The sequence below is a fragment of the Adiantum capillus-veneris genome, chromosome 13 (assembly GCF_014529385.1).
Source record: "Adiantum capillus-veneris isolate H3 chromosome 13, ASM1452938v2, whole genome shotgun sequence".
NCBI classification, from domain to species: Eukaryota; Viridiplantae; Streptophyta; class Polypodiopsida; order Polypodiales; family Pteridaceae; genus Adiantum; species Adiantum capillus-veneris.
In genome coordinates this window covers 84,607,006-84,634,312 of record NC_140943.1, presented here as the reverse complement: position 1 = coordinate 84,634,312, position 27,307 = coordinate 84,607,006, and the positions used below count along the sequence as shown (strand labels likewise).

Genomic DNA, 27,307 nt, shown 5'->3' with positions numbered 1-27,307 from the left:
GCTTACCACCGAAACCATGGACGAATATAACCAAAGGTTTCTCGACGTGTACCTTCCGGTATCCTTCTTTAGATCTGTTCCCTTGGAGGCCCAATGCGAGCGATACACCATTGGACTACCATCACCATTACAGGAATATTGTCTATCCAAGCAAGTCTCCACCATGCAAGAACTTATGGACCATGCCGCGGTCGGCTACAAACTGATGAAGGGAAAGCTAGAGTTTACCACAGAAGAATCTCCGGGCACTAACGACAACTCTTGGCAACAACGAACAAATTCTCGAGAGTTTGGTGAAAACCAACCGCAAAGGCCTCGTTTGACGCCCCAACAACGAGACACCCTACTACAAGAAGGCCGATGCTTTCAAACAGGGCATAATCATTCTAATTGTCCCAAACACATTGATAGACCAGAGGAGTCGGCGCCCGCACCAACGGTCGACAGAACCCCAGCGCCACCTCCTGCTAAGAGAGCTAGACCTGCTATTGGACTAGTTCCTGATATTTATGGCATACGCCTTGAGAGTACAAATGAATTGTGTCGAGCATATGGCAAAGTCAATGGCTTCAAAGCCCTTATTTTCTTTAACCCCGGAGCTACAGAGAACTTCATCCATCCAGAATTCTTAAAGCATATGCACTTTGATTATGATGCAGAGGGTGGAGATATTGAAGCTGAGCTAGCCACGGGGCAAACTCAGAAAGTGGTACCGCTCATTGGTGCTCTTCCAATGACTATTCAAGATTATCATGGAAAAGCTGATTTCCACATCATGAAGTTGGGCAATTGCGATGTTCTCTTGGGCATGCCTTGGCATGTCAAGAATGATGTGACTCTCCAGGTTCGGAACCGAACCATCACCGCGATGCAAAAGGACAAGCCAGTCGTCCTCAAAGTTCGGTTGTCCGAACAAAACCTCGAATGAACTCTCTCTACTTGTTTTACTTTATAGCTAGACAATATTATTTGGAAATTTGTTTGAAATGGATGGTATCTGTTTTGAACTTGTTTTGGTGCCGATTTGAAATGTTTCTGGTTTTAATATTGGTTTCAATGATTGGTGATTTTACTCCCGGGTGGAGTAGTGAGAAATGATGATTGAAAAGTGTTGTTGTGACTCCCGGTCCATACCTGGATGGTTATGCGGGAGGAGTATTAAGAAGTCTGAGCAGTGGTTACTCTTGGCACCTCCAAACGACGCAGGTTGCGGTCTGGGGGGCGTTTGGTTGTAAAAGGCCTCTATATCTCCCGGCCCGGACCTTTTTAGGTTATGCGGGAGGAGTGATGAGGGAGTCGTTGAATATCTCCCGGCCCGAACCTTGTTAGGTTATGAGGGAGGAGTGTTCATCGGCGGCTTTATGGTTCTATTTCTTGTAACATGCATACATGAGCATTTGTGTTGCATTGTGATGTGCCAACCACTGAATATTCCTAATTGGATGAGATTGCCTGGGTATGTAATTTTAGTGCATCAAGACACCCGTGGAAGATCAGTACGGGCTGGGTGTGATGGCTAATTTTACTATGCCGGAATATCAAGAGTTTCGATCTGGACGAAAGGAGAAGCTAACTCCTTGATCAAAAGAGCCGAAAGGAGAAGCTAACTCCTTAACAAAAAGAGCAAACTGATTGTCCCTCGGAATGACCCTCGGAAATTTTTGAGCTAACTCGAGTTGTTTTGCAGATATGTTGTAATTGCGGACGATTACTCTCTTTCAAGAAGGGGAGATGTCAGAAACTGCTGACGTGTCAAAGCCCTGAAGAATAAAGCAAACTTGCAGATGTGGCCGAGGGGCCCAAACCCCAAGAAGAACAAGTACCAGAAGAAGAAGTCCTACCAACTTATGGGGACCCCGTTCGATGGGGCCCCAAGTGACATAAAGGATTCAAATTAAGTTGGACTCTCACACACACACAAAAGACTTGCGCCAACTGATGACGTGGCAGATTTCCGAAAATTGCACTGACATGATGACGTGGCAGGTTGTATGGATTTCCGCGTTTTGCGTTGACTGTTGTACGGATTTCCGTGATTTAGCTGGTAGCTTTTTGGCATTGCTTTTGGACCAGAAGCTTTTGAGTTTGAAGGCCTTTCATGTAAACTGCTTTTGGGGCCTAGGGGCCTTTAAATATGTGCGAAGGGCTCATTCTCTGGCATGCTTCCTGGACAAGGTGCAGAGTCTGGAGTACCGGCTTGTATTGAGTTGATGCAATATAAAGAAATACCGAAAGGGGCGCCAAGGTTTGGGGCCAATACTCTCTAGGGTGGAATTCCGCCACTCTGTGTCGCGTGTCGTCTCTCTCTCTCTCTCTCTCTCTCTCTCTCTCTCTCTCAGTTCAGTTGTTATTGAAGTGCTAAAAGTTTGTTCAGTCTGTTCTTTTCTATTGGCACGTGGTGCCCGTCTTGTGACAAGTATTGTTATTATTGGGGAGAAGTCTATACAAACACTTGTACTGAACGTATTACCATGTTCGTTCTAGAATCAGATTCGATGGTACTTGGACGCATCAGCCTCCTATTCCTAGGGCAAAGCCCTATCAAACTTGGGTCACTGTAGAGAGAACCCGCTCTGATTCTCAGGGATGTTCTCCCAAATGTTGTTAAGGTAGTTCTTGCCGTCTTGGAACGACTGGCTGATCATATACTTATGAACATAGGAGTTCATGCTCAGTCTAGTAGTATGCCAATTGAACTTCACCTGCTAATAGAGAAGCGTATGCTACTGTAAGGTGCAACGGAAATGAATGTTGAACTTTGCTCAAGCTGAGTGCTCCGAACTGTGCTCAAGGGTTCCTTCTACTTACGGAAGGGAGAGCCTTCCGTTCCTTTAGTGAGAGAGTGTAAATGATCACAAACAAAGTGGTAAACACTGTGAATGAAGGTGCTGAGAGTGAGAGATAGAGAGAGAAGAATACGACACCAGAATGTTGTCAAACTCTCCTCCAAAGGCCCTACTCTCTATGGCAAGAGCGGTCTACTATTGATCGCACAAATCTCTACAATGCTATGGACTTGCCGACGATGTCGACGACGATGAGGAGGACGATGGACGGGCTGAAATTTGAAAATGCTAAGGGCTGAAATCTGCAAATCTTGTATCTGCTGAATTCTGACTCTATGTCAGTGACGACGGCGATGACGACGATGCGACAACTACGTGCTGAAAATGCAGATGCTGAAATCTGCGAATAGTGGGCTGAATCTGCAAACGTTGGCTGATTTGACCGTGCGGCAGGGATCTACTGCGGGAAGGTGAGATCTGCGAGGTTTGGGGGCTGCGGTGCGGAATCTAGTCGCTGAAAATGCAAAACGTTGATGCAAATATGGTACTTGTCGCTGAGGAACTGCAAAATGCTAGGCTGAATTGCTGTCCAAAAACGCTAGGGTTGATTTGATGTCTTGCTGCAAAAACGCTAAGGGATTTGCTGGGGTCTGCTGTCGCCAGGCTGATCTGCAAACTGCAAAATGTTGGGGCTGATCTACACTTGAAGAATACGCTGGCTCTTGGTGGCTGAAAATGCTAGGTTGCCTGTCGGGGGTCTTGCTGAGAAGGTGCACTGTTGGACACGTGGTCCCTGCTGCCTCTTCCTTAAGAAAACACTAGCGCTAGCTTTTCTTATTTACCTGCTTGGTCAAATTGCCCTACCCAATTTCCCAACAAAGTCACTTATTAATAATAAGTGAAAAATAGCTCTTGATGGGTTATGATGGTAATCTGATGATCATGCTGTGTGTAACCAGAGGATATGCATCTACTCTTAAGTGCCTGGGCATGCACGGTCTGCGAACACTCACAAAAGTGCCAGAACACTTCCTAAACTAAACCCTTGTCATGAAGTAGCTTGTCCACCTGCACATAGAGTTAGATGTGCATGTGACATTCCCTCCTTTTTAAAGTGAGGTATTGGTACCGAATTGTATGGCGTCGAGGGAGATCGCCAACAGTGTCTTGAATCCTATGAAGGACTCTTTGTCGGCCCACTCTGATGCGTGGGTCATGCGATACTTGAACTTCATAAAGGTCTACAATGCTTGCTTCTATGGGCCGCGCCGAAAGCGACACAAAGTCATCTGTGGTTGCGTTAAAGCTCCAACTTCGGCTATATTCGTGGATCTCTTTTCTTCAAGAATCTCCGAGGAGGAAAATTCTTGAAACCACTTCCAACACAAAAACATGAACATACCCATTCCATGTAAAGTGACTGGAAAAAGACTATTCTTTCAAAAAAACTTTGCATGCAATGCAGATGAACAAAGTGACGGAGTGCCAAACCGTTCATCAAACACACGCAAAGCGTGAGATCGAATCATGACTTTCTGATCTAAATCTATCAATTGTGGCAAATCACAATGGAAATGCCGATGCTTGATGCTCAATCCTTCTTGTGCTCTTTCGGATATTGTGTCATGCCAAGGAAGAGACATGGAATGTGAATTCCTTCTATGCAAACATTTCATCTTTTCATGAGTAATTCGCATACATCCGTGCTCATTCATGAGTGAATCATGTTTATCGTACAATATGGCATGCCTATGAAAAGGGATCACATAAGGACTGTGACTAAAATACAAGAAAGCATAACGATGAAACACTCGAACAATGCATGTTGATTAATCATTCAAACACAGAATACTTCCTGTGGAGGTTCCTTAGATCTCAACTTGAGAGCCAAGATCGGTTCTTCGTGATTGATCGAATCTGCAATGAGGCTAGCTTCACTAGAAAAAGCATCAACTAAACCATCATCCTTGTGAACAAGCACATCTTTATCCTGTAATTCATCATGCTTGTGAATAATCACATCATTATCATGCAATTCATCATGCTTGTGAATAATCACATCTTGATCATGCAAATCATCATGCTCGTGAATAATCACATCTTGATCATGCGAATCATGTGTGTTGTGCTTTGGAGAAGAAAAGATTGAGAGAGTCTTCTTCTGTTGATTCTTTTCAATTTGCGCATGCACATTAGAAAATAGTAGGACCAACTCTTGCATGCGTTGGTCTCTCTGCGCTTCACGCTCTAACCGTATTTCTTCACGCTCGCAATCCAATTCGGATTTTCTTTCTTTGTGCTCGCGATCCAATTCTGCTTTTCTTTCTTCGGCCGCCAAGCGTGCTTGCTTGCGCTCACGTTCCATGGTTGCCATTCTTTCTTTGTGTTCACGATCAAATTTTGCCATTCTTTCTTTGCACCACGCTTCTTGTTGTAACTTCATATCCATCATCGTCTTGACCAAAGCCTTTATAGGATTTGGTGCAATCCTCGGCGTAGATGGGGAAGGGGGAGGGTCGGAAAAACCTCTTGGTGGGGAAAATTCTTCTTTGCCACTTCCATGCTCATCACCTCCATGCAAAGTATCCATTCTGCTTCGGGTGATGACTATACATTGAAGTCTTGGGTTCTTAAGTTCACAAGGAACTTGGGTTCTTGGGTTCTTGAGGTTCTTGAGGTTCTTCTTTCGCTTGCAATCTGTGCTAGAGAAGGATATTCTCTTACCCGAGCTCTTCTCTTTCCCACGGGCGCACCCCCTGGCGGCCTTGCGCTCACACCGAGGTTGATTTTTCCCACCTCCCGTCGATTAGCTGGCCGCTAAGTGCACGGTCCGCTCTCAATGAGTGAAAAGAGAAACAAGGGGAGGCTAGACAAGCCCTTCTTTCTTGGGTTTCCTGTCTGTCACGTGACACATCCAACCCTATGTGTCCGTGGACAAGCTACAGCATGACCAGGGTTCAGTCAGTCTAGTCAGTCTAGAATAGGAAGTGATCTGGCACTTTTGTGAGTCTGTTCGCAGACCGTGCATGACCAGACACGTAGAGTAGATGCATATCCTCCGGTTGCACACAGCATGATCATCAGCATTCCCATCAGAATCCATCAGGGGAATTTGCTAGTGCATTAAACCTATTTTCTCTATTTTTGACAATTTTCACTTATTTATTAAGTGACTTTTGTTGGGAACTAGGTAGGGCAATCTTGCTAAGATAATATAAAATCAAACCAGAGTAGCACTTTCTGGTAGAAGAGGCAGCAGGAGCACCTTGCTCAACAGGTAACTTCTCAGCAAGACCAACCCCCGCGACAACTCTAGCATTTTCTCTCACCAAAAGGCCTAGCGTTTTTGCATCAGATCAGCCAAGGTTTTGCACTTGCAGATTCTCAGCGACAGTAGACAGTAGATCAGCTCTAGCGTTAGTAGATTCCCCACAGAAGACAGTAGGTTCTCAGCGTTAGCAGATTTCCACCGCAGGAACCAAATCAGCCTTAGCGTTTTGGTTTGCAGATCATCCTTGGTCTTTTGCAATTCCATCGCGACAGATTCAGCCCTAGAACCAGCATTTTCAGTTTTCAGTAGTAGTCAGTACTCGCAGTAGAACCCCCGAACCTCGCAGATCTCACCTTTCTGCAGCAGATCATCGCTGCATGGTCAGACCCAGCGTAGTTTGCAGATTATGCCCGGAAAACGCAGATTCCAGCATTTGTGTTTTCAGCGCGTCGTCGTCGTCGTACCGTCGTCATCGACATCATCACCAACATAGAGTCAAAATTCAGCAGATAAAGATTTGCAAATTTTAGCCCTCAGCATTTTCAGATTTCAGCCTGTCTCATCGTCGTCCTCATTGTCCGCAAGTCTAAGCATTGTAGAGATTTGTGCAATCAGAAGTAGACCGCTCTCGCCATAGAGAGTGGGGCCTTCGGAGGAGGGTTTTACAACGTCTCTGGTGTTGTATTCTCTTCTCTCTCTATCTCTAAGTCTCATACACTTTCACGCACAATGTCCATTCACTTTGTTTGTGTCCATTGCACTCTCTCACTAAAGGAACAGAAGGCTCTCCCTTCCGTAAGTAAAAGGAACCCTTGAGCACAGTTCGGAGCACTCATCTTGAGCAAAGTTCAACATTCATTTCTCTGCACCTAACACTGTCACTCTTCAAAAACACGATTCATAATCGACACGCTCAACAGGACTTAGGTTACGTGCGACCACAACAAGTAAAAAAAATTCTTGTGGTTCTTTCCTTGAGTTATACAGAACACTACCAAAGCTCTGATACCAATGTGAATGTTGAACTTTGCTCAAGATGAGTGCTCCGAACTGTGCTCAAGGGTTCCTTTTACTTACGGAAGGGAGAGCCTTCCATTCCTTTAGTGAGAGAGTGCAAATGATCACAAACAAAGTGGTAAACAGTGTGAATGAAGGTGCTGAGAGTGAGAGATAGAGAGAGAAGAATACGACACTAGAATGTTGTCAAACTCTCCTCCAAAGGCCCCACTCTCTATGGCGAGAGCGGTCTACTATTGATCGCACAAATCTCTACAATGCTATGGACTTGCCGACGATGTCGATGTCGATGAGGACGACGACGAGACGGGCTGAAATCTGAAAATGCTAAGGGCTGAAATCTGCAAATCTTGTATTTGCTGAATTCTGACTCTATGTCGGTGACGACGATGATGACGACGATGCGACGACGACGCAATGAAAACGCAGATGCTGAAATCTGCGAATAGCAGGCTGAATCTGCAAACGCTAGTTGATCTGACCGTGTGACGAGGATCTGTTGCGGGAAGGTGAGATCTGCGAGGTTTGGGGGCTACGGTGCGGAATCTAGTCGCTGAAAATGCAAAACGTTGATGTAAATATGGTACTTGTCGTTGAGGAACTGCAAAATGCTAGGCTGAATTGTTGTTCAAAAACGCTAGGGCTGATCTGATGTCTGGTTGCAAAAACGCTAAGGGATCTGCTGTCGCCAGGCTGATCTACAACTGCAAAACGCTGGGGCTGATGTGCACTTGAAGAAAACGCTAGCTCTTGGTGGCTGAAAACGCTAGGTTTCCTGCCGGGGGTCTTGTTGAGAAGGTGCACTGTTGGACACCTGGTCCCTGCTGCCTCTTCTGCCAGAAAACACTAGCGCTAGCTTTTCTTATATACCTGCATGGTCAAATTGCCCTACCTAGTTTCCCAACAAAGTCACTTATTAATAATAAGTGAAAAATGGCTAAAATAGGGAAAATAGGTCTGTGCACTGTAAAAATGCTCTTGAAGGGTTCAGATGGTAATCTGATGATCATGCTGTGTGCAACCAGAGGATATGCATCTACTCTAAGTGCCTGGACATGCACGGTCTGCGAACAGACTCGCAAAAGTGCTATAACACTTCCTAAGCTAATCTGAACCCTTGTCATGAAGTAGCTTGTCCACCTGCACATAGGGTTAGATGCGCAGGTGACAGCTACAACCATAGCTTGCTATTTGAGTGGTCAAACCACATAGTGTACTCGATGATCAATGGCCATGAGAAAATCTCTTGTCAGTAGAGAAACTCAGATCGACCGAACACATCTCACATAGAGATTCTCATGTCGGAATATTATCAAAAGGGCATTCAAGAGAGGTATCTCAAATGCCATTCCACTTCTTGGAAAGGAAGTTGGCTTACATCATTCTAGTTAGTAGAAAAAAAATTGAATGGTAATTGACTCACCTTGACAACAAGGTTTGCATCTTCATGTGTTATCCATGCACCTGAAGATGTACATAATACTCCTGTTGTGTTAGAGCTTTTGTGAACTCGGAAAATTTCTCTCCCTTCTCATGATCCTTAGAGAAAAAACGCTCAATGTGATGATCCCTCGACTCGATCTGAGAGCCAATCCGCTCATCAAGTAAACTCGGATTTCAAATTTTGAATTCCACGAGCACAGGTCGTAGCCGGCTCTTGCTCCTTCCCTCACAGAGAGAGTGTTCATTCACTTGTGCGAAAAGCACTACCATATCTTCCCTTAATGGGTAGGGGGTATGAGCTCATAGGGTACTCAAGCTTAGTGAAAGCTCTTTCTTTGCTTGAAATCTCAGAATAGTTCCTTCGTAATGTCCTACCCGCAGTAGGCAGGTAATCTGTTCGAGAACTACCGGATACCAGATCAATTAGTGACCTTCCGAATGGTTGAAGATCAATTAGTGACCTTCCGAATGGTTGAGCAAACCAGTTCATCACATAAAACTAATGGATACCAGATCAATTAATGACCTTCTGGATGGTTAAGCAAACCAGTTCATCACATAAAACAATGTTCCAACTTGATCCTACTCTCATAAAAACTCAAGAGTGATCGGTTTTGGTTAGACATGTATACCTCGTGCAAAAGAGAAAACCGCACTTTGAGTTCCTCAAAGATGTAATTCTGATCAAAGATGTGCCCCCTCACTTAAAGTTGAGAGTCTTTTTGTTCAATAACTTCCTTCGGATAACAACGCATCCTTTGAGGAGAGGCAACAAGAATTTATGGTTTCCTTGTTCAATGGCTCCAATCCCACTGTGGGGATTAGATCTTCTTACACTAGAGTGTACACTTTCAGCTTGTATTGCTGAGTCCACCATCCGCTGCAACGTATCTTGCGGATATATTTGCACGCTTCTACGAAGTTCGGGTAAAAGTCCTTCGTTAAACTTCATTATCTTTTCTTCCTCAGAGAGGTTCAAGAATGGAGCCATTGTTGAAAGAGTGAACCAGTACCTATTCACATAATCAGTATCTCGCTCATGCTCCTTTTGGGGAAACCGATCCCAATCTTCTCTGTTGCCTTTCTCAAAGTGTAGAGGAAAATAATTTCCCGGAAAATTAATTCTTGAATTGAATCCAAGTGTTGTTTTGAATTCCTTGCAGAGCTTTGGTGTACTCGCAATCCCCTTGAGGTGTTTGGTCACATGCCTCATCTTCGACTCTTCTGAGATATTTCCGTTTGCAAAGGCAACTTCAAATTGTTGAATGAAAGTGGTAGCTTTCGGAACATCTCTAGAGACCTTTTTCATGTCCTTCCCGAAATGACGGGATTTCTTGGCTATGGTTCTAGACTTGGTGTTCATGGGTATTTAAAAAGAGGAATGAGGTGAAACTGTGGATGACAGGAAAGTTCTTTGAGATTTCTCTAAATTGCAATTGAAGAATTCGGCTCGCTTCTCGGTTCTGAAGGATCTCGAGCATTCCACTTTTTAGATTTTCTAGGTCTTGAGCATCATGCTCTTGTTGCCTTCTCAGAGAATTTACAAGTCTTGTTGACTTCCTGCAAAGATAAAAGTTTTTCCAACTCTGCAAACTTTTCTTGCAGGACTTGAAGTATGGCAATCTTGCTTCTCTCTTGGCTTGTCATGTGTTCTTTCCGTATCTTCCCAGAGTCGTCATCCTTTACAGAAAAAGAGAGGAGACCATGCTCTGATATCACTGTCACAAATGGGAGCGCATAACACTACAAAATATACTCGGATAAGTAGAATTTATCACTTAATATTGAAGCCAATTGATATAGAGAGAGATATAGAGAAAGAGTGAGAAGATCGACACAATATTGGGGACCACAAGATGGGTTGGTTCCCTACCGTAGGAGTACCTTTATTACTGGGGAGAAGTCTATACAAGCACTTGAACCAAACATATTACCACGTTCGTTCTAGAATCAGACTCGATTGTACTCGGACGCATCAACCTCCTATTCCTAGGGCAAATCCCTATTCCAAAAAACTTCCTTTCCTTATTCTGAATCTTCAAGAACCAAGGTTCTTGCCTATAGATCTCACCTTCCAGACTCAAGGCTTGGCATCCCTGCAACTCTTTTCCGACTCTGTTCCCGGAGTCCTCTTCATAGAAATTCTAGTAGCAACTCTGCTTTCCTGAATGCGAAGTCCTTCCTTGGGAATCTCAACTTCCGGATCTAACTCGAGAGTCTACCACTCTCAAATGCATCGATCTACTTTCAGACTAAGGGTGCAAAACTCTTCGGTTGATCTGGCTCTAGGTCCTTAGAGCGCTTTTCTCATGTAGAGGCTTGTGCCTTCCTCTGCTTCTACTCCCTTGCGAAGAGGAAGTGTTCCTACAAACAAACACTCAGAGATCAAAACATGAAATCGTTATCTTTGAAGTCTTGGCATTCGGAACGAAACTCGATTCTCAAAAAGCAACTTTCCGGAAGAGATCTCTTCGCGGAGAAGCCTCTCTTCCAATCCTACACACAGAAGAGGTGTGTTCTCGGGTTCCTTCTTGTAAATCAGCCCTGACTACGTGTTAGAGTTTTGGCATCTCAAGTGAATTGCCCAATGTGAATCCATTATTTATTTTGGCTTTTAGGTATTTATTTTACTTATTTGTCAAAGTTTGGGTAGGGCAATTTATTGAGGTTGGTATATATGCAACCCCTTGCCTCCATTGTATTTTACATCCAGTTATTCATTGCCAAGGTTGATTGGTTCAGAAGACTCTCTCTCTCTCTCTCTCTCTCTCTCTCTCCCCCCCCCCCCCCCCTTGGTCTCTACGCTTCCGCATCGTCGACTTTGACATGGTATCAGAGCCTTGGCAGAGGAGGAGTTGCACCTGTGAAGAGAACCTGTGAAGTGTTTTCTCTCCCTCATCGCAGGCGCCATTAACCCCCACCACCTCGCTGCCTTGGCATTTTCCATCTCCCTATGCGGCATCTGAAAATGCACCGACGCTGCTGCAGCTTGCGTTTTGAAACGCAGACCACCTGTGGACTCCCCTCTACTTTGTCGCACCCTCGTTGGCGACCATCTTCTCCTGCGGTAGCGTTTTTAAATGCTACCTCCTCTTGCCGCTGTGGAGAACACCCCCCCCCCCCCCCCCCCCCCCCCGTTAACCAGTTCGAGACCCACCAAAGCTTGCGTTTTAAAACGCTAGCTTCTGTGCTAACGATTGACAGCGATAGAGGCTCCCCCCCAAGGCAACAATGACGCCCTACAACGTTTTGAAACGCCGTCTGTTGGCACTAACTCCCCCACCACTTGGACCTTGCTTCACTCAATGAGTGCCTACTGAGCGTTTTAAAACGCTGATAGTGGCCAACACCTAGAGAGGCTTGGAGATCTAGCAAGGGTTGTGTCGAGTGCCGTGAGGAGCAACTTGGAGGCGAGGAGATTGGATCTTAAGAGAGGGGCATCAAAGCACCTTTTTGTGCAGCAGCTTGGGAGAATTCAAAGAGTGGAGCCCACTTCGTGTGGAGCTCTCTGTGCAGAGGGTGTGGAGCGGCTTGGAAGAAGCGAGGAGATAGGAGGCTATAGAGAGCCCTCTTTTGGCACGGCTTGAGAACGAGTTTGGGGAACTTCTTGGAGATTTTGTGGCTTTTGGAGTGCGAGAAGGCATTTACTACCAGTTTTTGCAACTTCAACATGCCCCCCCCCCCTACTCGAGTGCCAACGACAGATTGAATGGCAATAACTACACTCATTGGAATTTGATCATGCGACTCCGTTCTCACGGAAAGGCTTATGGGATATTGTCGACAGCTCGGAGCTCCGTCCTACAAGGGATCCTAACAACAGGTACGAGTATCTCAAATCGTGTGTCGATTGGGATGCTGTTAATGCGACGGCAATGTCGGTCATTGCGGAACCTCTTACAAAGGACATTTCTCCACAACCATTCAGACTTTGAAGACTGCCAACAAAATGTGGTTCAAGCTCATTGGAATGTTTGATCGAGATTTTATGATGCGAGCAGTCACCCTTCTTGGGCAATTATTTGCCATCCAGTTTCCACGAGGAAGTTCCATGTATTTATTTCTTCTGAAGGCTAAAGTGCACTGACAATTACGCAGTTAGCTGCTTTGGTTCTCACGACATTGCATGAGGCGTACGAAATGGTGTCTAGGACACTTCGGCTACAAATCACGGAGGAAAAGCTTGAATTTGATGATCTTAGCTCTTTTCTCATTGAGGTGGAAGTCGTATTGATAACTCAAGGCAAAATTCAGATTTTTGAGAAAGGTGTGGAAGCACTTGTTGCTTCGGATTCCAGAAAAAAGATCAAGAACCGTTGTTACAATTGTGGAAAGCGTGGTCATTTGGCTAAAGATTGCAGATCCAAAGGCAAAGATAAGGCTCTACAAAGGACAAAGGTAACAACAAGCATCATGAGGAAAGCAGTGATAGTGAATCAGGGAAGGACAGTAAAGAGGCTACTGGTGTGGTGGTGACTACACTAGCTCGGACTCCCGCCTTCTAGTCACATGGAGATCGGTGCCGCCACTAGCTTCAGCCAGAGAGAGGCTTGTGAGTGGTAGAGAGGGGCAAGAAGTACTCGTATAATTAATTTGGACCCTTGTGTTGGAGTTCAAGCTACCGATGTTTAAACTGGTGGGTCAGAGTTCAAGGTACATGCATCTGGCAAGGAACCAATCAGACGTATCTAAAACACTATGGATGAGTGCACCAATCTATTGTTGTTGGTTTGATCATGGACAGGATGTGTTCCACAATTCTTTATCTTGGAGTTTTTTGGACGTGATGTGTTTACAGTTCACGAATGGGGAATCTTAGACGTAGTGTGGTCTACAGTCTAAAGGCAACCGATGCTCAAGATGGCATTCTTCTAAGGAACAAAGTTGAGGGTAGCAAATCCGCCAAAGTGTATCCAGTGGAAGGTACCTCTATTGTGGGGTGTCCATGGTAGCTTCTTCAACAACTTGGTCTCACTATTTATGTCCACTATGAGTTGCAGAGCGGGTGAGTTTTGGCATCTCAAGTGAACTGCCCAATGTGAACCCATTATTTTTTTTGTCTTTTAGGTATTTATTTTCCTTATTTGTCAAAGTCTGGGTAGGGCAATTTATTGAGGTTGGTATATATGCAATCCCTTGCCTCCATTGTATTATACATCCAGTTATTCATTGCCAAGGTTGATTGGTTCAGGAGACTCTCTCTCTCTCTCTCTCTCTCTCTCTCTCTCTCTTCCACTGGATACACCTCTTCCAGATCCGCCAGAGCCATGCCCACACACGTGCCTTTTTTACCTCCGAGATGGTAAAGAAAGCTATTGATAGGATGAAGACTAGGAGAGCATATGATCACGATGGCCTGGTAGCAGAGCATTTTATACATGCCAGAGATTTTCTTGTAGAGTCTCTAGCAGTGATGTTCAACTGTGCCATGTGTGAGGGCCTACCTGATACTTGGAGTTTTCCACTATCGTACCTATCTTCAAGTCAAGGGACCCTATGGAGCATGGGACCTACCGCACTATCATGATTGGACACAGATTGGCAGGGTTGTACGCATCCATCCTTGAGCAACAATTGAGTAAATGGGCAGAGAGAGAGAGGGTGTATGGGCAGCCGAACAATCGGGTTTTAGGAGAGGTGCCATTATTGAGGAGGGGAGATCACGTGGGAGATGGCTCTATTGTTGCTTTGTGGATTTTCGCAAAGCCTTTGATTCAGTGCCCATAGCTAGATTGCTGCACAAACTGCCAGAGATGGGGGTACCCAAAGAGTTGATTTGGGGGATCATGGCTCTATACAAGTAGTGGGGCATGTACGCACTCCAGAGGGGATTTATCATTTGGTTCACTCCACTAATGGGGTGAAACAGGGCTGCCCACTATCTCCTACACTATTTGGCATGTGTGTGGATGAGGTTGCTGATTACATTGAGAGGGATGGTGATAGAGGAGCACAGTTGGTAGGGACATGGAACCCTCTCTTGCACAGTACAATCATTTCAGCATTTAGGTGCGTGAACATTCCCTTAAGATGTTAATATTAGTAAGTGACTTTGTAAGCAGTTGTTTTTCAAAATCGTGGGGCTGGATTAGTGGCTGCCCGACCCAGCTTTGCTTGGCTACTTAAAGGACATGGGGGGTCACCTCCAAAAGCAAGAAACAAAAAAACCAGTACCAGCACAAGTACCCCGCAGCACCGTAGTACAAGGACCCATGAACTCCAGCGTTTTCAGCCCATGAACTTCAGCGGTTTACCTTGAGCATCCCAGCGATTTCAGCAGCCTCATCATCGCCAACACCAATCAGCCATAAGCGTTTTCAGCCAGCCACAAGCATCAGTGTTTTCCCTTCTACATGCCCATATCCATCAGCATCCCAGCAGATACACTAGGGTTAGTAATTTCAGCCATCCGCCCTTCAGCGTTTTCAGTTTTCAGCATCATCAAGATTAGTAGATCAGTCCCGAAGTAGCAGATCCATGCTAAGTTCCCTAGTGTTTCAGCATTCAGTACTTAGCCTCACAGTACCCAACATCTACATCAAGCACCGTCAGTACCAAATATCCACCACAAGTACCCATCAGCATCTCAGCAGTCCAAGTAGATTCACCAAGTACTCGTTAGCATTCATCATTTAGGACCATTGTAATAGCATTTGTGCAAGTAATAAAGCAAGTACTTGCTTTGGCAACAGAGCAAGGGGGGCCTTGAGGGTGATTGAGACTCGACATGCAGTGCTCTCTCTCTCTCTCTCTCTCTCTCTCTCTCTCTCTCTCTCTTTTGTATTGAGTTTGGAAATCCTGGCTCAAGCCAAGGATTTGTTAATTTCCAAGGCATCATTTTTGTTTCAATGCTCTCTCTCTCTCTCTCTCTCTCTCTCTCTCTCTCTCTCTCTCTCTCTCTCTCTCTCTCGCGCGCGCGCAAGGTTTGCTACGCGTAGGCTTGCTCGCGTAGAAGGAGCCTCAACACCAGGGCGTAAGGTTTGCTACGCGTAGGCCTCAGCCTCAGCACGAGTACGCAACAAGAAGATTCGGACAGGAAGCAACCTTTACTGCATCGAGGTCTCTCTCAAAAAGGCAAGCAGGTCACGAGCTGAGTCGTTGAGGAAGACGACAGCGGGCAACTTCGTTGGCAACAACAAAGATAGGAGCAGCAGGCTCCAGCTGCTTGTGGTCGGCCACGTACGGTTGCAGATGGGGCAGCTGTGGTTGCCGGGGACAGCAGGTGAGAGAGGGTGGTGTTGTTGACAGGAGCGCACAAGCAGGTGCTGATAGCAGCGACAGGCGCCCTCACTCTTTGCGCAAAAAGGATGCCACTGTTTCCAGTTCTCTTTCTCTCTCTGATCGTACGCACACACGCTCTCTCTGCAAGCTCCTCTACGCGTAGCAAGTCCCGTCCTACGGACGCCCCGGTACCCCCTTCATCTACGCGTAGAAAGTCAATTAGCTCCTACGTTAAAGTTTAAAGATTTTTAAGCTTTACGATAAACTTTTAAGTTTGCCCTATTCTCAGTCCCTCATCCTAGTACCCTACCCCACATTTGTGGCTCGGGTTCGATGGATCCGCCTGCCGAAGGAGAAGGGTCGGGTGTAGATAGCTACACCACCCCAAAAAAAACAACAGCTACATTTAAACGGAGAAACAGAGATACTGTACTATCACCAGGATCCTTACGAGTGGGGAAAACCTCCAGGATACATGATGAGCTAATGATGGAGAAGGTCCAAGTGATGCTCAAATCAGAGCTAAACTATATGAGGGATGATATCAGGAAGGAAATGCACGCGAACGCTGAGAGCTACAGGAACTCCATGTATGGAGACATGATGAGAGAACTAAGGAGAGAGATCCGGGGGATACAGAATGAGGAGATTTAGATCTTGAAAACGGAATTACGAAACCTAATCAAGGCCGAAGTAAATGTAATAGAATGCGTTATGCAAAAGAAACTCGATGACGCAGTAGCAAGTTTTAAAGCATGGAGAACAAATATGGAAAAGCACATGGGGGAAAAAGATGCAATAATCGAGGAGCTAAAAGGAGAACTTGCAGCTTGCAAATCTGCAACCAAGGAGAAGGGAGACGACCAACCTTCGGTGCTGAAGGAGCTCGAGGACATGAAGGATCAGATGAAAGCTCTACGGGAAGGAGATGAACAGAAATCGAAAACGGCATCTTCATGGGCGGAACGTCTTTTTAAGACACAAGAAAAGGTTGATGAAGTAGAGAAATGGATTGAGGATGCGAAGAAAGGGAAGGTCCAGATGCCCGAGACCACACCTACCTCCACCATTATTAATATGACCATTGAGGAAGAGCAGAAAAGGAAGAATCGGGCTCTGCATGTGCGGATCACAGGAGTCAAAGACAAAGAGAATTCAGATGAAGAAGTGAAGGAACTGCTACAACGCATGGGCATCACAGAGCCTACTCACACAAGTGCATGGAGAGTGGGCAAGAAAGGAATCGATGAGAAGGGAAACGTAAAGGATAGGGCACTTATTCTCCGCTTCCCGAATATAGAAATAAGGAAAGAATTTCTAAAGAAGAGGCCAACTCTTAAGAAAACCGGTATTTTCTTGGGAGATGACCTTACATTGGCACACATGCAAGAGTTGATTCCAGAGATCAGGGCAGCAAGAGAAAAGGGGAAAATCGCCTTTTATAGAGGAGGGAAAGTAGTGGTTCTGGAAAAGTGCCCAGCATGACGGTGCGAGACCTATGGGGCGATGCTCCGGATAGCGGCGTGGAATTGTAATGGATCATATAGGCTAGATGCAGGTGCCTTTGAAGACAGCTTTAGGGACAGAGACATAGTTTTCTACTCAGAGACACCAGATACCGGGACAGCGTATGCCACATGTGAAGGGTTATTTATGGGAAACAGCTTGTCGACCAGACAAGAGATCTCTACGGGGTAGCCTGGGTTCAGGAGGAGTAGCAGTCTTATTTAAAGAGGAGCTGAAACCACTACTACAGATTATCAGGAAGGATGAGCAAGCAAGGTATATGTGGGTGAGAATGAGAGCCGAGACAAGTAGATTTCTATATATCGCTATATGCTACTTCCCTCCAAGTACATCAGTCTACTCCTCACCTAAAGGACAGTCCCCTTTCTCCATATTGAATAATGACATATGGGAGTTCTCTAGAGATGGAGACATCGTTCTCTTAGGAGACTTTAATGCCAGAACGGCCAACTCTCAAGCAGTATTCTATGATACTTCTGAGGAAATGCTCAGAGAAGTGGATTTATCACAGAGGGGGCTTACTAGAAACTCACAGGATAAAGAACACATTGAATATGGGAGACATCTCATGGAGATGGCAACTATACATGGTTTGGCCATACTTAATGGTCTAGAGAATTTCCCTCTATCTGGGGGATTCACATGCTTCCCGCACAGGCATGGGGCCAGAACAGTGGATTCTGTCATGACTTCACCAAGCTTTATTTCTAGTATCGAGGACTTTAAGGTGGGACCCAGACCGGTTGGGATTGCAGTGGATCATACTCTCTTGACCTTATCAATCTCCTTCCAATACAAGGCCTCTCAAGTACAAAGGAAGAAGACACACACAAGATATACTTTCACGCCAGAGACCGATTCAGTCTATGTGGCAAAGATCTATAATAGGATGTGGGAAGCCAAGCCAATATATACTGTAGAGGAGATTACTTCTCAATTGACAGAGATAATACATGGAGCAGCACAAGAGGCATACCCACATACTCAACCTGATCAGAAGAGAGGATCTGGGAACATGCCTCAAAACAATTGGTATGACGAGGAATGCAGAGAGACGAGAACCCAGGTCCAGAAAGAGCTTACACTTGGGATCATCACATATAAGCAGTCTCGGATTGCTCTTCGACGTACAGTACGTCGCAAGAAAAGGGCATTTTTAGCCAAATTGGAGAAGGATTTATATCAGCTCTTCTTGAGTCAGGACTCACATGAGGCCTGGCGCTTATTTCACGAGCACTCACCGCCTCCGACGATTACCTCTCCTGAGATTTGGGGTCAGTATGTAACATCATTATATATGGTATCTGGACAGCCTCCATTACGAGATCCGCTAGAGCCATGCCCTGCTACTAGTACTTTCTTTACTTCGGAAATGGTGAAAAAAGCCATTGATAAGATGAAGACAAGAAGAGCATATGATCATGAGGGTTTAGTAGCAGAACATCTGATCCATGCCAGGGATCTACTTTCAGAAGTCCTTGCTCGTCTGTTAATCGGGTCATGTGTGAAGGATTACCTGAATCTTGGAAATTATCTACTATCGTACCTATTTTCAAGTCAGGGGATCCTATGATACCCGGGAACTACCGTACCATTATGGTAGGTCACACATTGACCCGACTGTAAGCATCCATTCTTGAACAAAAATTGAGTAGATGGGTAGAGAATGAGGGCATAAGGGCAACAGGACAAGCTGGATTCAGGAGGGGTTATTCTACTTTAGATCATATTCTTACGCTCAGAGCCATTATTGAGGAAGGAAGAGCGAGCGGGAGAAGGATGTATTGTTGCTTTGTGGATTTCCGGAAAGCTTTTGATACAGTACCAAGGGCCAGATTGATGCGCAGGATGCAAGAGTTAGGGGTCCCCAAAGAGATTATTTGGGGAATCATGGCCTTATACGGGTCAGTAACTGGTTATGTACGTACTCCAGAAGGGGATTCCGACATTGTTCATTCCACCGTTGGAGTAAAGCAGGGATGCCCACTGTCCCCTACTTTATTTGGTATGTACATAGATGAGGTATCAGATTACATTGATAGAGAGGGTGACAGAGGTGCTCAACTTGCAGGGTCATGGATCCCTTTGTTGTTGTATGAAGATGATATTGTATAGCTAGCAGAATCACCAGATGGAATGCAGAGGCAGCTAGATGCATTACATAAATTCGCGGAGGACAGTGGATTGTTGGTAAACTTAGGTAAAACCAAAGTTATGGTGTTTTAACACCACACCGCAGTGGGTTAGGAGTTCAGCACCTACATTTGCATATGGCCAGGATACAGTAGAGTACACAGATGCATACACATACCTTGGTGTGGTATTTGCAAGACCGAAGTTTACTCTTAAGAAAGCAGCGGATGCTAGATTGTCCAGAGCCTGTGCGGCCTTGGGAGGGTTGGAGAGGATGTGTTCACAAGTGCAGTTTCAGGAACCACGAACCAAACTTTGGCTCTTTGATACTATGGTGGCTTCGGCTATGCTTTATGGGGTCCAGATTTGGGGACCATCTGTGGATCAGGATAATTGGAAGTCAATGGAGAGACCTTTGGTATCTATGATTTCCCGAATGATTAGAGCCAAGGCCTCCGTACCACACGCGATTACCCGAGCGGAACCTGTCGCCCCTCCGATAAAATTGAAGCTCTTACCAGATCAGTGTCCTTTATACATGGTTTGTGGGATACAAATAATTGCCGATATACTAGATTGGCCCTCGAATCCTCTCGACAATTAGCAATGAAAGGGGATACATCATGCTGGTATGTGCAACTGTCCTCGTGGTTTCAGAGACACGGGTTCAGTATGGAAAGATTACCGTCCTTCCAATACTCTCTTGAGGCTCCATCACTGGCAATTACAGGAACGGAGATTAATAAAATCATCCGTCAGGATCTTATACAGTTGGATACTAAGAGGACATGGGTAGACCCTACACAAGAATTGGGCACGAAGATGGCCGACTACAATGAAAACTTCCTACAGCTATCTGAAGATGGATTTGTGATTCGCCCGAGCTACATGGATACCCACCTGTCTCATGGTTTGAGATGTGCTATTGGTCAGATTCGTACATCCTCACACCAGTTGGAAATTGAATTTGGCAGATTTAGGGGAATCCCACCTGAGAGCAGAATTTGCAAGTTATGCGGAATGGAGCCGGAGACAGAATTACACTACATATGCCACTGCACCATATACTATGAGATACGTGGTCGCTTCCATTGCCTATTTAAAGAAGGCTTTGGACCTCTTGATAGAGTCATGCAATACCAAGATCAAAGATGCTTAGGCTTGTACCTACTGGAACTACATCGGCACAGGGATAATCTAATGAGAAGACAAAGAGCACTACAGCCTCAGAGGCAGATCACAGATTTCTTCGGTTCGAGAGAAGCAGGAGTGGAAGGAGAAGCAAGAGGCCAGCAGCCAGCACAAAGGAGTACCCACATTCATACCAAAGGCACCCTCATTGACAGGGCGATTGAGCTTAGGAAATCGAGACGACCACGACCGAGATGCAGAAGCACACTTCACCGGAGGAGACTACAACAAAGGATTAGAAGCATTCTAGCCAGACACCCAGAATGCTCCTAAGAAGTTTATTTAATACTTTGTATTTTGTTTTTTTATTTCACACTTTTCACACTTAGTACTTTAGTATTAAGGTACAGACATTGTAACAGATTCACCACTTTTGTATCAGTTTGGTCTCATAGGTCATTCTGGCCTTTTGAAGACGTTAATATAACATTTCATTTCATTTCATTTTCTCTCTCTCTCTCTCTCTCTCTCTCTCTCTCTCTCTCTCACACATCACGCCATCTCTCTCTCTCTTTACCATGCTTTCGTTTAGGGTTCGCTGCTGTATTTTAGGGTTCGCGACCTGTTTTTAGTGCTCGCGACCTATATTTTAGGGTTCGCGAACTTTTTTTTTTTTTTTTGTTTTTGTGGGGGTTGTTGGACAGATCTGCGTTTTAGGGTTTGCTGCATTTTCTGCACTTTAGAAACATCAATCCTCTCTCTCTCTCTCTCTCTCTCTCTCTCTCTCTCTCTCTCTCTCTCATGTCATCCCCAACCTCACCTTGGCAACAAGCAAACTCAAATATATGCTTCACTCCAAATGAATTTCCATCATTGAATTGGAAATGAAAGCATGGAGAAAAGAGATGGAAGATTGGAGGAACGCGAAGACCGTTTTCCTCCGAGAAAATGAAGAAAAGGAGAAGAGGTGGAAGGACGAGAAGGATCATCTTCTCAACAAGATCGCCACGTTGGAGAATAGCATTTTGGACCTCCACAAAGAAGTGTTGGAAACACGGTCAAAAAATGGGCTTGAAGAGGGGGAATTTCAGCCCTCTTTGAGGGAAGAAATTGACAACATCAATGAGGAGAAGAAGTCATGGGCCGCGGTCATATCCGAAACGCAAAAGAAAGTAGAGGAGGCCGAAAAATGGATTGAGGTTGCCAAGAAAGGGAAAGGTAAGGAAGCTCCTTGTACACCCACTCTTATCAACATGACCCTCGAAGAGGAACAAAGAAGGAGGGTGCGGGCTCTACATGTGAGGGTAACCGGCCTCAAGGACATAAACAATGTGGAAAAAGAGGTCACAAGCCTCACATCAATGATGGGGGTGGAGAAGCCTTCACACACAAAGGCATGGAGAGTGGGCAAGAAGAGTGAGGGCCCCGGAGAATCTTCAAAGGAAAGAGCTCTCATACTACGCTTCCCTTCATTGGAAGAGAAGAAGGAATTCTTGAGGAAGAGACCTACTCTCAAGAAGACAGGTATTTTCTTAGGCGATGACCTCACTCTCTCACAACTTGCGCATATGAGAGAAGTAATGCTCGAGATTCAAGCGGCAAGGGAGAAGGGGAAGATGGCCTTTTACAGAGATGGTCGGGTGGTGATTGTAAAGCGGCGCTCTACATGACGGTGCGAGACCTATGGGACCACATTGAGGATGGCGACTTGGAATTGTAATGGGTCTATGAGGTTGGATGTTGGTGCCTTTGAGGACAGTTTCAGAGACAAGGACATTGTTTTCTTTTCAGAGACTCACCAGGCCCCTGGCCAACTGTTGCCACATGTGGTGGGATACAAATGGGAGACAGCCCACAGAACAGTCACGAGATCTGAGCATGGGAGTAGAGGTTCAGGAGGAGTAGCGGTGTTGTTTAGGGAGGAGCTACAGCCACTACTACATATTGTACGGAGAGATGATCAGGCTAGATACATGTGGGTGAGGCTGAGAGCTGACACAGGTCGATTTCTATATATTGCTATATGTTACTTCCCCCCCAGTTCGTCAGTATATGCTGTATCCAGAGGGCAGTCGCCTTTCTCAATTCTAGATGATGATATATGGGAGTTTTCTAGGGATGGTGATATCATCCTCCTAGGAGACTTCAATGCTCGAACGGGCAACTGTCAGACAGTCTTCTACGACACTTCAGATGAGATGCTTAGAGAGTTGGATGTGGGTGAGCTGGGGTTTGACAGATGCTCACATGACAAAGAGCAGACTGAGTATGGGAGATACCTCATGGAGATGACGACTACACATGGGCTAGCCATACTTAATGGCTTACAGCGGTTTCCTGGAGCAGCAGGCTTCACATGCTTTCCACACAGACATGGGGCCAGTACAGTGGACTATGTTATGACACAGCCGAGCTTTATTCCTTGTATTCAGGATTTCACAGTGGGAGCCAGACCAGTGGGCGTAGCAGTGGATCATGCTCTCTTGACACTGTCCGTATCTTTTCAGTTTAGTACAGCCCAGAAATCAGGAGGCAGGTCACACACCCGTTATACATTTACACCAGAGACTAACTCGGTTTATACAGAGGCGATCTGGGATCGTCTATGCACAGTTGCTCCAGGCCTCTCAGTAGAGGAGTGCACTACTTTACTGACTGAGACACTACATGATGCAGCATCAGAGGCATACCCACACACTCAACCGGATCGGAGGCGACATTCTGGGAGCATGCCCCAGAATAGTTGGTATGATGAGGAGTGCAGAGAGATGAGAGCCCAGCTTCAGAGGGATCTTCATTTAGGAGTCATCACCTACAGACAGTCGCGGATTGCTTTCCGGCGCCTTGTGCGAAAGAAGAAACGAGCTTACCTGGCCCAGATGGAGCGAGACTTGTATCAGTTGTTCTTGAGTAGAGACTCAGGCGAGGCATGGCGACTCTTCCATGAGCACTCCCCTCCCCCAGTGATTACTTCTCCTGATGTGTGGGGCCAGTATGCGACATCGTTATATACGGTTCCTGGGCAGGATCCCCTTCCAGATCCTACAGAGCCATGTCCACCTACGAGCACCTTCTTTACCACTGAGATGGTAAAGAGAGCCATTGATAGGATGAGGACCAGGAGGGCTTACGATCATGACGGTCTAGTAGCGGAGCACTTTATACATGCTAGGGATATGCTGATGGAGGTTCTTGCAGTGTTGTTCAATCGTGCCATGTGTGAGGGATTACATGAGACTTGGAGGTTGTCTACTATTGTGCCTATATTCAAGGCAGGTGATCCTACAGAGCCTGGAAATTACCGCACTATTATGGTTGGACACACACTGGCACGATTGTATGCATCCATTATTGAGCAGCAATTGAGTAACTGGGCAGAGGGTGAGGGTGTACGGGCAAAGGGACAGGCAGGTTTCAGGAGGGGTTTCTCCACTCTTGACCATATTCTGACACTCAGAGCTATCATTGAGGAGGGCAGGTCACATGGGAGACGGATTTATTGTAGCTTTGTGGATTTCCGCAAAGCATTTGACATGGTACCGAGAGCTCGACTGATGCGCAGACTGCAGGAGATGGGGGTGCCCACAGTGTTGATTTGGGGGATTATGGCTTTATACAGATCAGTGATGGGACATGTACGCACCCCAGAGGGGATATCTGACTTAGTTCACTCCACTATCGGGGTGAAACAGGGTTGCCCATTGTCTCCTACTCTATTTGGTATGTATGTTGATGAGGTGTCTGATTACATTGACAGAGAGGGTGATAGAGGTGCCCAGCTGGCAGGGACGTGGATCCCATTGTTGTTATATGCTGATGATATTGTCTTGATCTCTGACTCACCAGAGGGTATGCAGCGACAGTTGGATGCATTACACAGTTTTGCAGAGGATAGTGGATTGTCTGTAAACCTTGGTAAAACCAAGGTCATGGTGTTTAACACCACACCGCAGTGGATCAGGAGATCGGCACCGACCTTCACGTATGGTCAAGAGATTGTGGAGTATACAGATGCATACACTTACCTTGGGATAGTCTTCACTCGGCCGAGGTTTTCTTTGGGGAGAGCAGCAGAGACTAGACTGACCAGAGCTTATGCGGCCTTGGGAGGCTTGGAGAGGATGTGTTCGCAGGTTCAGTTCCAGGAACCTCGGACAAAGTTATGGCTCTTTGATACTTCAGTAGCCTCAGCTATGATGTATGGGGACCTCCTGTAGGCCAGGATGGTTGGAGACGTATGGAGAGGCCCTTGGTATCTATGATCTCCCGATTGATTAGAGCCAAGGCCTCCGTACCTCACGCGATCATTCGAGCAAAGCTAGCTGCCCCCCCCATGGAGATTGAGGCGCTTACTAGATCAGTGTCCTTTGTGCACAGCCTATGGGATACTACTAGAGACAGATATGCTAGACTGGCCCTTGAGTCTTCCAGACAGTTAGCTCTACAGGGGGACACTTCATGCTGGTATGCACAGATGACTTCATGGTTTCAGACGCATGGCTTCACCATGGACAGGTTGCCCCCTTTCCAGTATTCTCTTCAGGCACCCTCGCTGTCTCTTACACGGGTGGAGATCACTAGACTCATTCGTCACGACCTGATCCAGCTCGACACCAGGAGGACATGGATAGAGCCGCCTCAGGAGTTGAGCACGAAGATGGCTTTCTATAGAGAGCATCTTCTCCACCTCACAGGAGATGGGTTTGTGATTCGACCCAGCTACATGGACACACATATAGCTACATGGACACACATATGTCTCATGGTTTGCGTTGTGCCATTGGTCAGATACGCACATCCTCACATCAGCTCGAGATTGAGACTGGTAGATTCAGAGGGATACCAGCAGACAACAGGATATGCCGATTATGCCAGAGAGAGCCAGAGACAGAGTTGCACTACATATGTCATTGCACAGTGTTCTATGAGATACGGGGGCGTTTCCACTGCTTATTCAGAGAGGGTTTTGGTCCTCTATCTAGGGTCATGAGTTATGAGGATCAGAGATGTCTTGGACTATATCTACTTGAGTTACACAGGTATAGAGACACTTTACTGGGGAGAGCTAGAGAGAGGCAGTCCCAGAGACACATTACAGATTTCTTTTCACTAGATATGGGACAGCCAGAGGAGCAGCCACCACTGCAGAGCTCGTCCCACACTCATTCGACCACTACTGGCACTCTCATCGACCGAGCATTGGAGCTACAGAGATACAGACGACCGCGACTGAGGAGAGGAGCTACACAGCATCGACGGAGACCACAACAGAAGATTCGAGCCATACTCTCTCCACATTCAGAGTGCAGATGAGGATGGATCCTCACCATTTCTTCCATCTTTGTTTCACACACTGTTACATCCAGTTTACCGGATACCTATTGTATCAGCTGCTACACCCACGTAGTTTTAGATTGTAGTAGTAGTAGTAGTATTTTGTTCCACTTCTAGTTCTTTTCTAGTTCTTTTGTACCCAGACATGGTATTAGATTCACTATTTTGTAACTGATTGGTCTCATAGGTCATTTTGGCCTTTTGAAGACGTTAATATAACATTTCATTTCATTTCATTTCATCTCTCTCTCTCTCTCTCTCTCTCTCTCTCTCTCTCTCTCTCTCTCTCTCTCTCTCTCTCCCCTTCATTGTGTTTAGTTCAACTTTTCTTTTCACGTGAAGTAAAGTAACCTTGTGTTTGTGCGGAGTACTAGATCCGAGCTAAATCTTTAAACAGTTCCGTTGCACATGACATCATGAGCACTGATCAACCAATTGACGATATGCACGCTTCACACTGATCTACACATAGCCTCTTCTTATGCTTGAATCCATGCCATGACATTTCATATTCTTGGAGAAACTTTTATGCAATGCACAATCATGGATGCATGCTTGTAACATATTAAGAAGAACTTGAAACTTCTTGTGTGAAATGCTAGAAATTTGAATAGACGTAAAATCTTTTACTTTGAACTTATTTTTATTATGCATGTAGATGGTGGCCTTTGCCTCGCGAGGAGTTGTATGCGCAAAAAGCGCTTGCATTGTGTGTTTAATGTTTGCTAAAGCATTGACAGCCAATCTTTTGGACAAGAAATCACCAGATTTGTTGGCTGTGCTGTTTAATGACAGGTGTAGAGGTAGATACGTCCACTTATGCCATCCCATCCATTGCTTCAGTTAAAGGCTGGCTGCGATCTGTTCCAAAAGGATTTTTCTTTCACTTCAAAGCTTTTGGATTTTTTTGCAGGTATTTAGTTGTAATCTTCATCCTAGCAGTAGTTTGAACCAAAAAAAAAAAAAAAAAACATACGGACATGCACCCGCGCGCGCACAGACTTTTTTTTTGGGGTGAGAGGTGAACCCATGCAATAAGGCTAGAAACAGTCGTACAAACCCTCAAAACAGCTGAAGTGAAATGTCTCCCGCATGGAAACAATCACGAAGAGACCAAGGAATATGGGTAGGATACAGCTGAATAACTGCTGCCACAAAGAAAAGCCTGCTGAAGTTGTTTTGAGTGTATAATTAAACAGCCCCCCTAAGAACCCAAAATCGCACCCAAGCAAGAAAGTAGTCCTACTTTTGTCACGTGTGCATTGCACTTGAGCCACGTGGATATGCTACTGCTACAGATTAGCATCACTCTCTGTTAGGAAAGCTTTCTGGCACCTTTGTGAGCCTCTCTGAGGACTTGCATGCCCAGATAGTTATTCTCTTGCACAAAGCATTTATAAAGTCACTTAGCATGTGAACAGTCTCTAAAGTCACTTAAGTCAAT

General features: G+C 45.6%; 1 protein-coding gene across 7 annotated transcripts in view; it reads left to right on the top strand.

Moving 5' to 3' along the window:
- The window catches only part of LOC147444375 (uncharacterized), a 103,658-nt gene that overhangs the window by 24,397 nt on the left and 51,954 nt on the right, over positions 1-27,307 (top strand). For all 7 annotated transcript variants that reach the window (XM_086527843.1, XM_086527841.1, XM_086527840.1 and 4 more), the window contains exon 3: positions 26,659-26,776. In XM_086527843.1, coding sequence (XP_086383969.1) covers positions 26,659-26,776 — 118 coding nt within the window. The remainder of the gene's footprint in view (positions 1-26,658; positions 26,777-27,307) is intronic.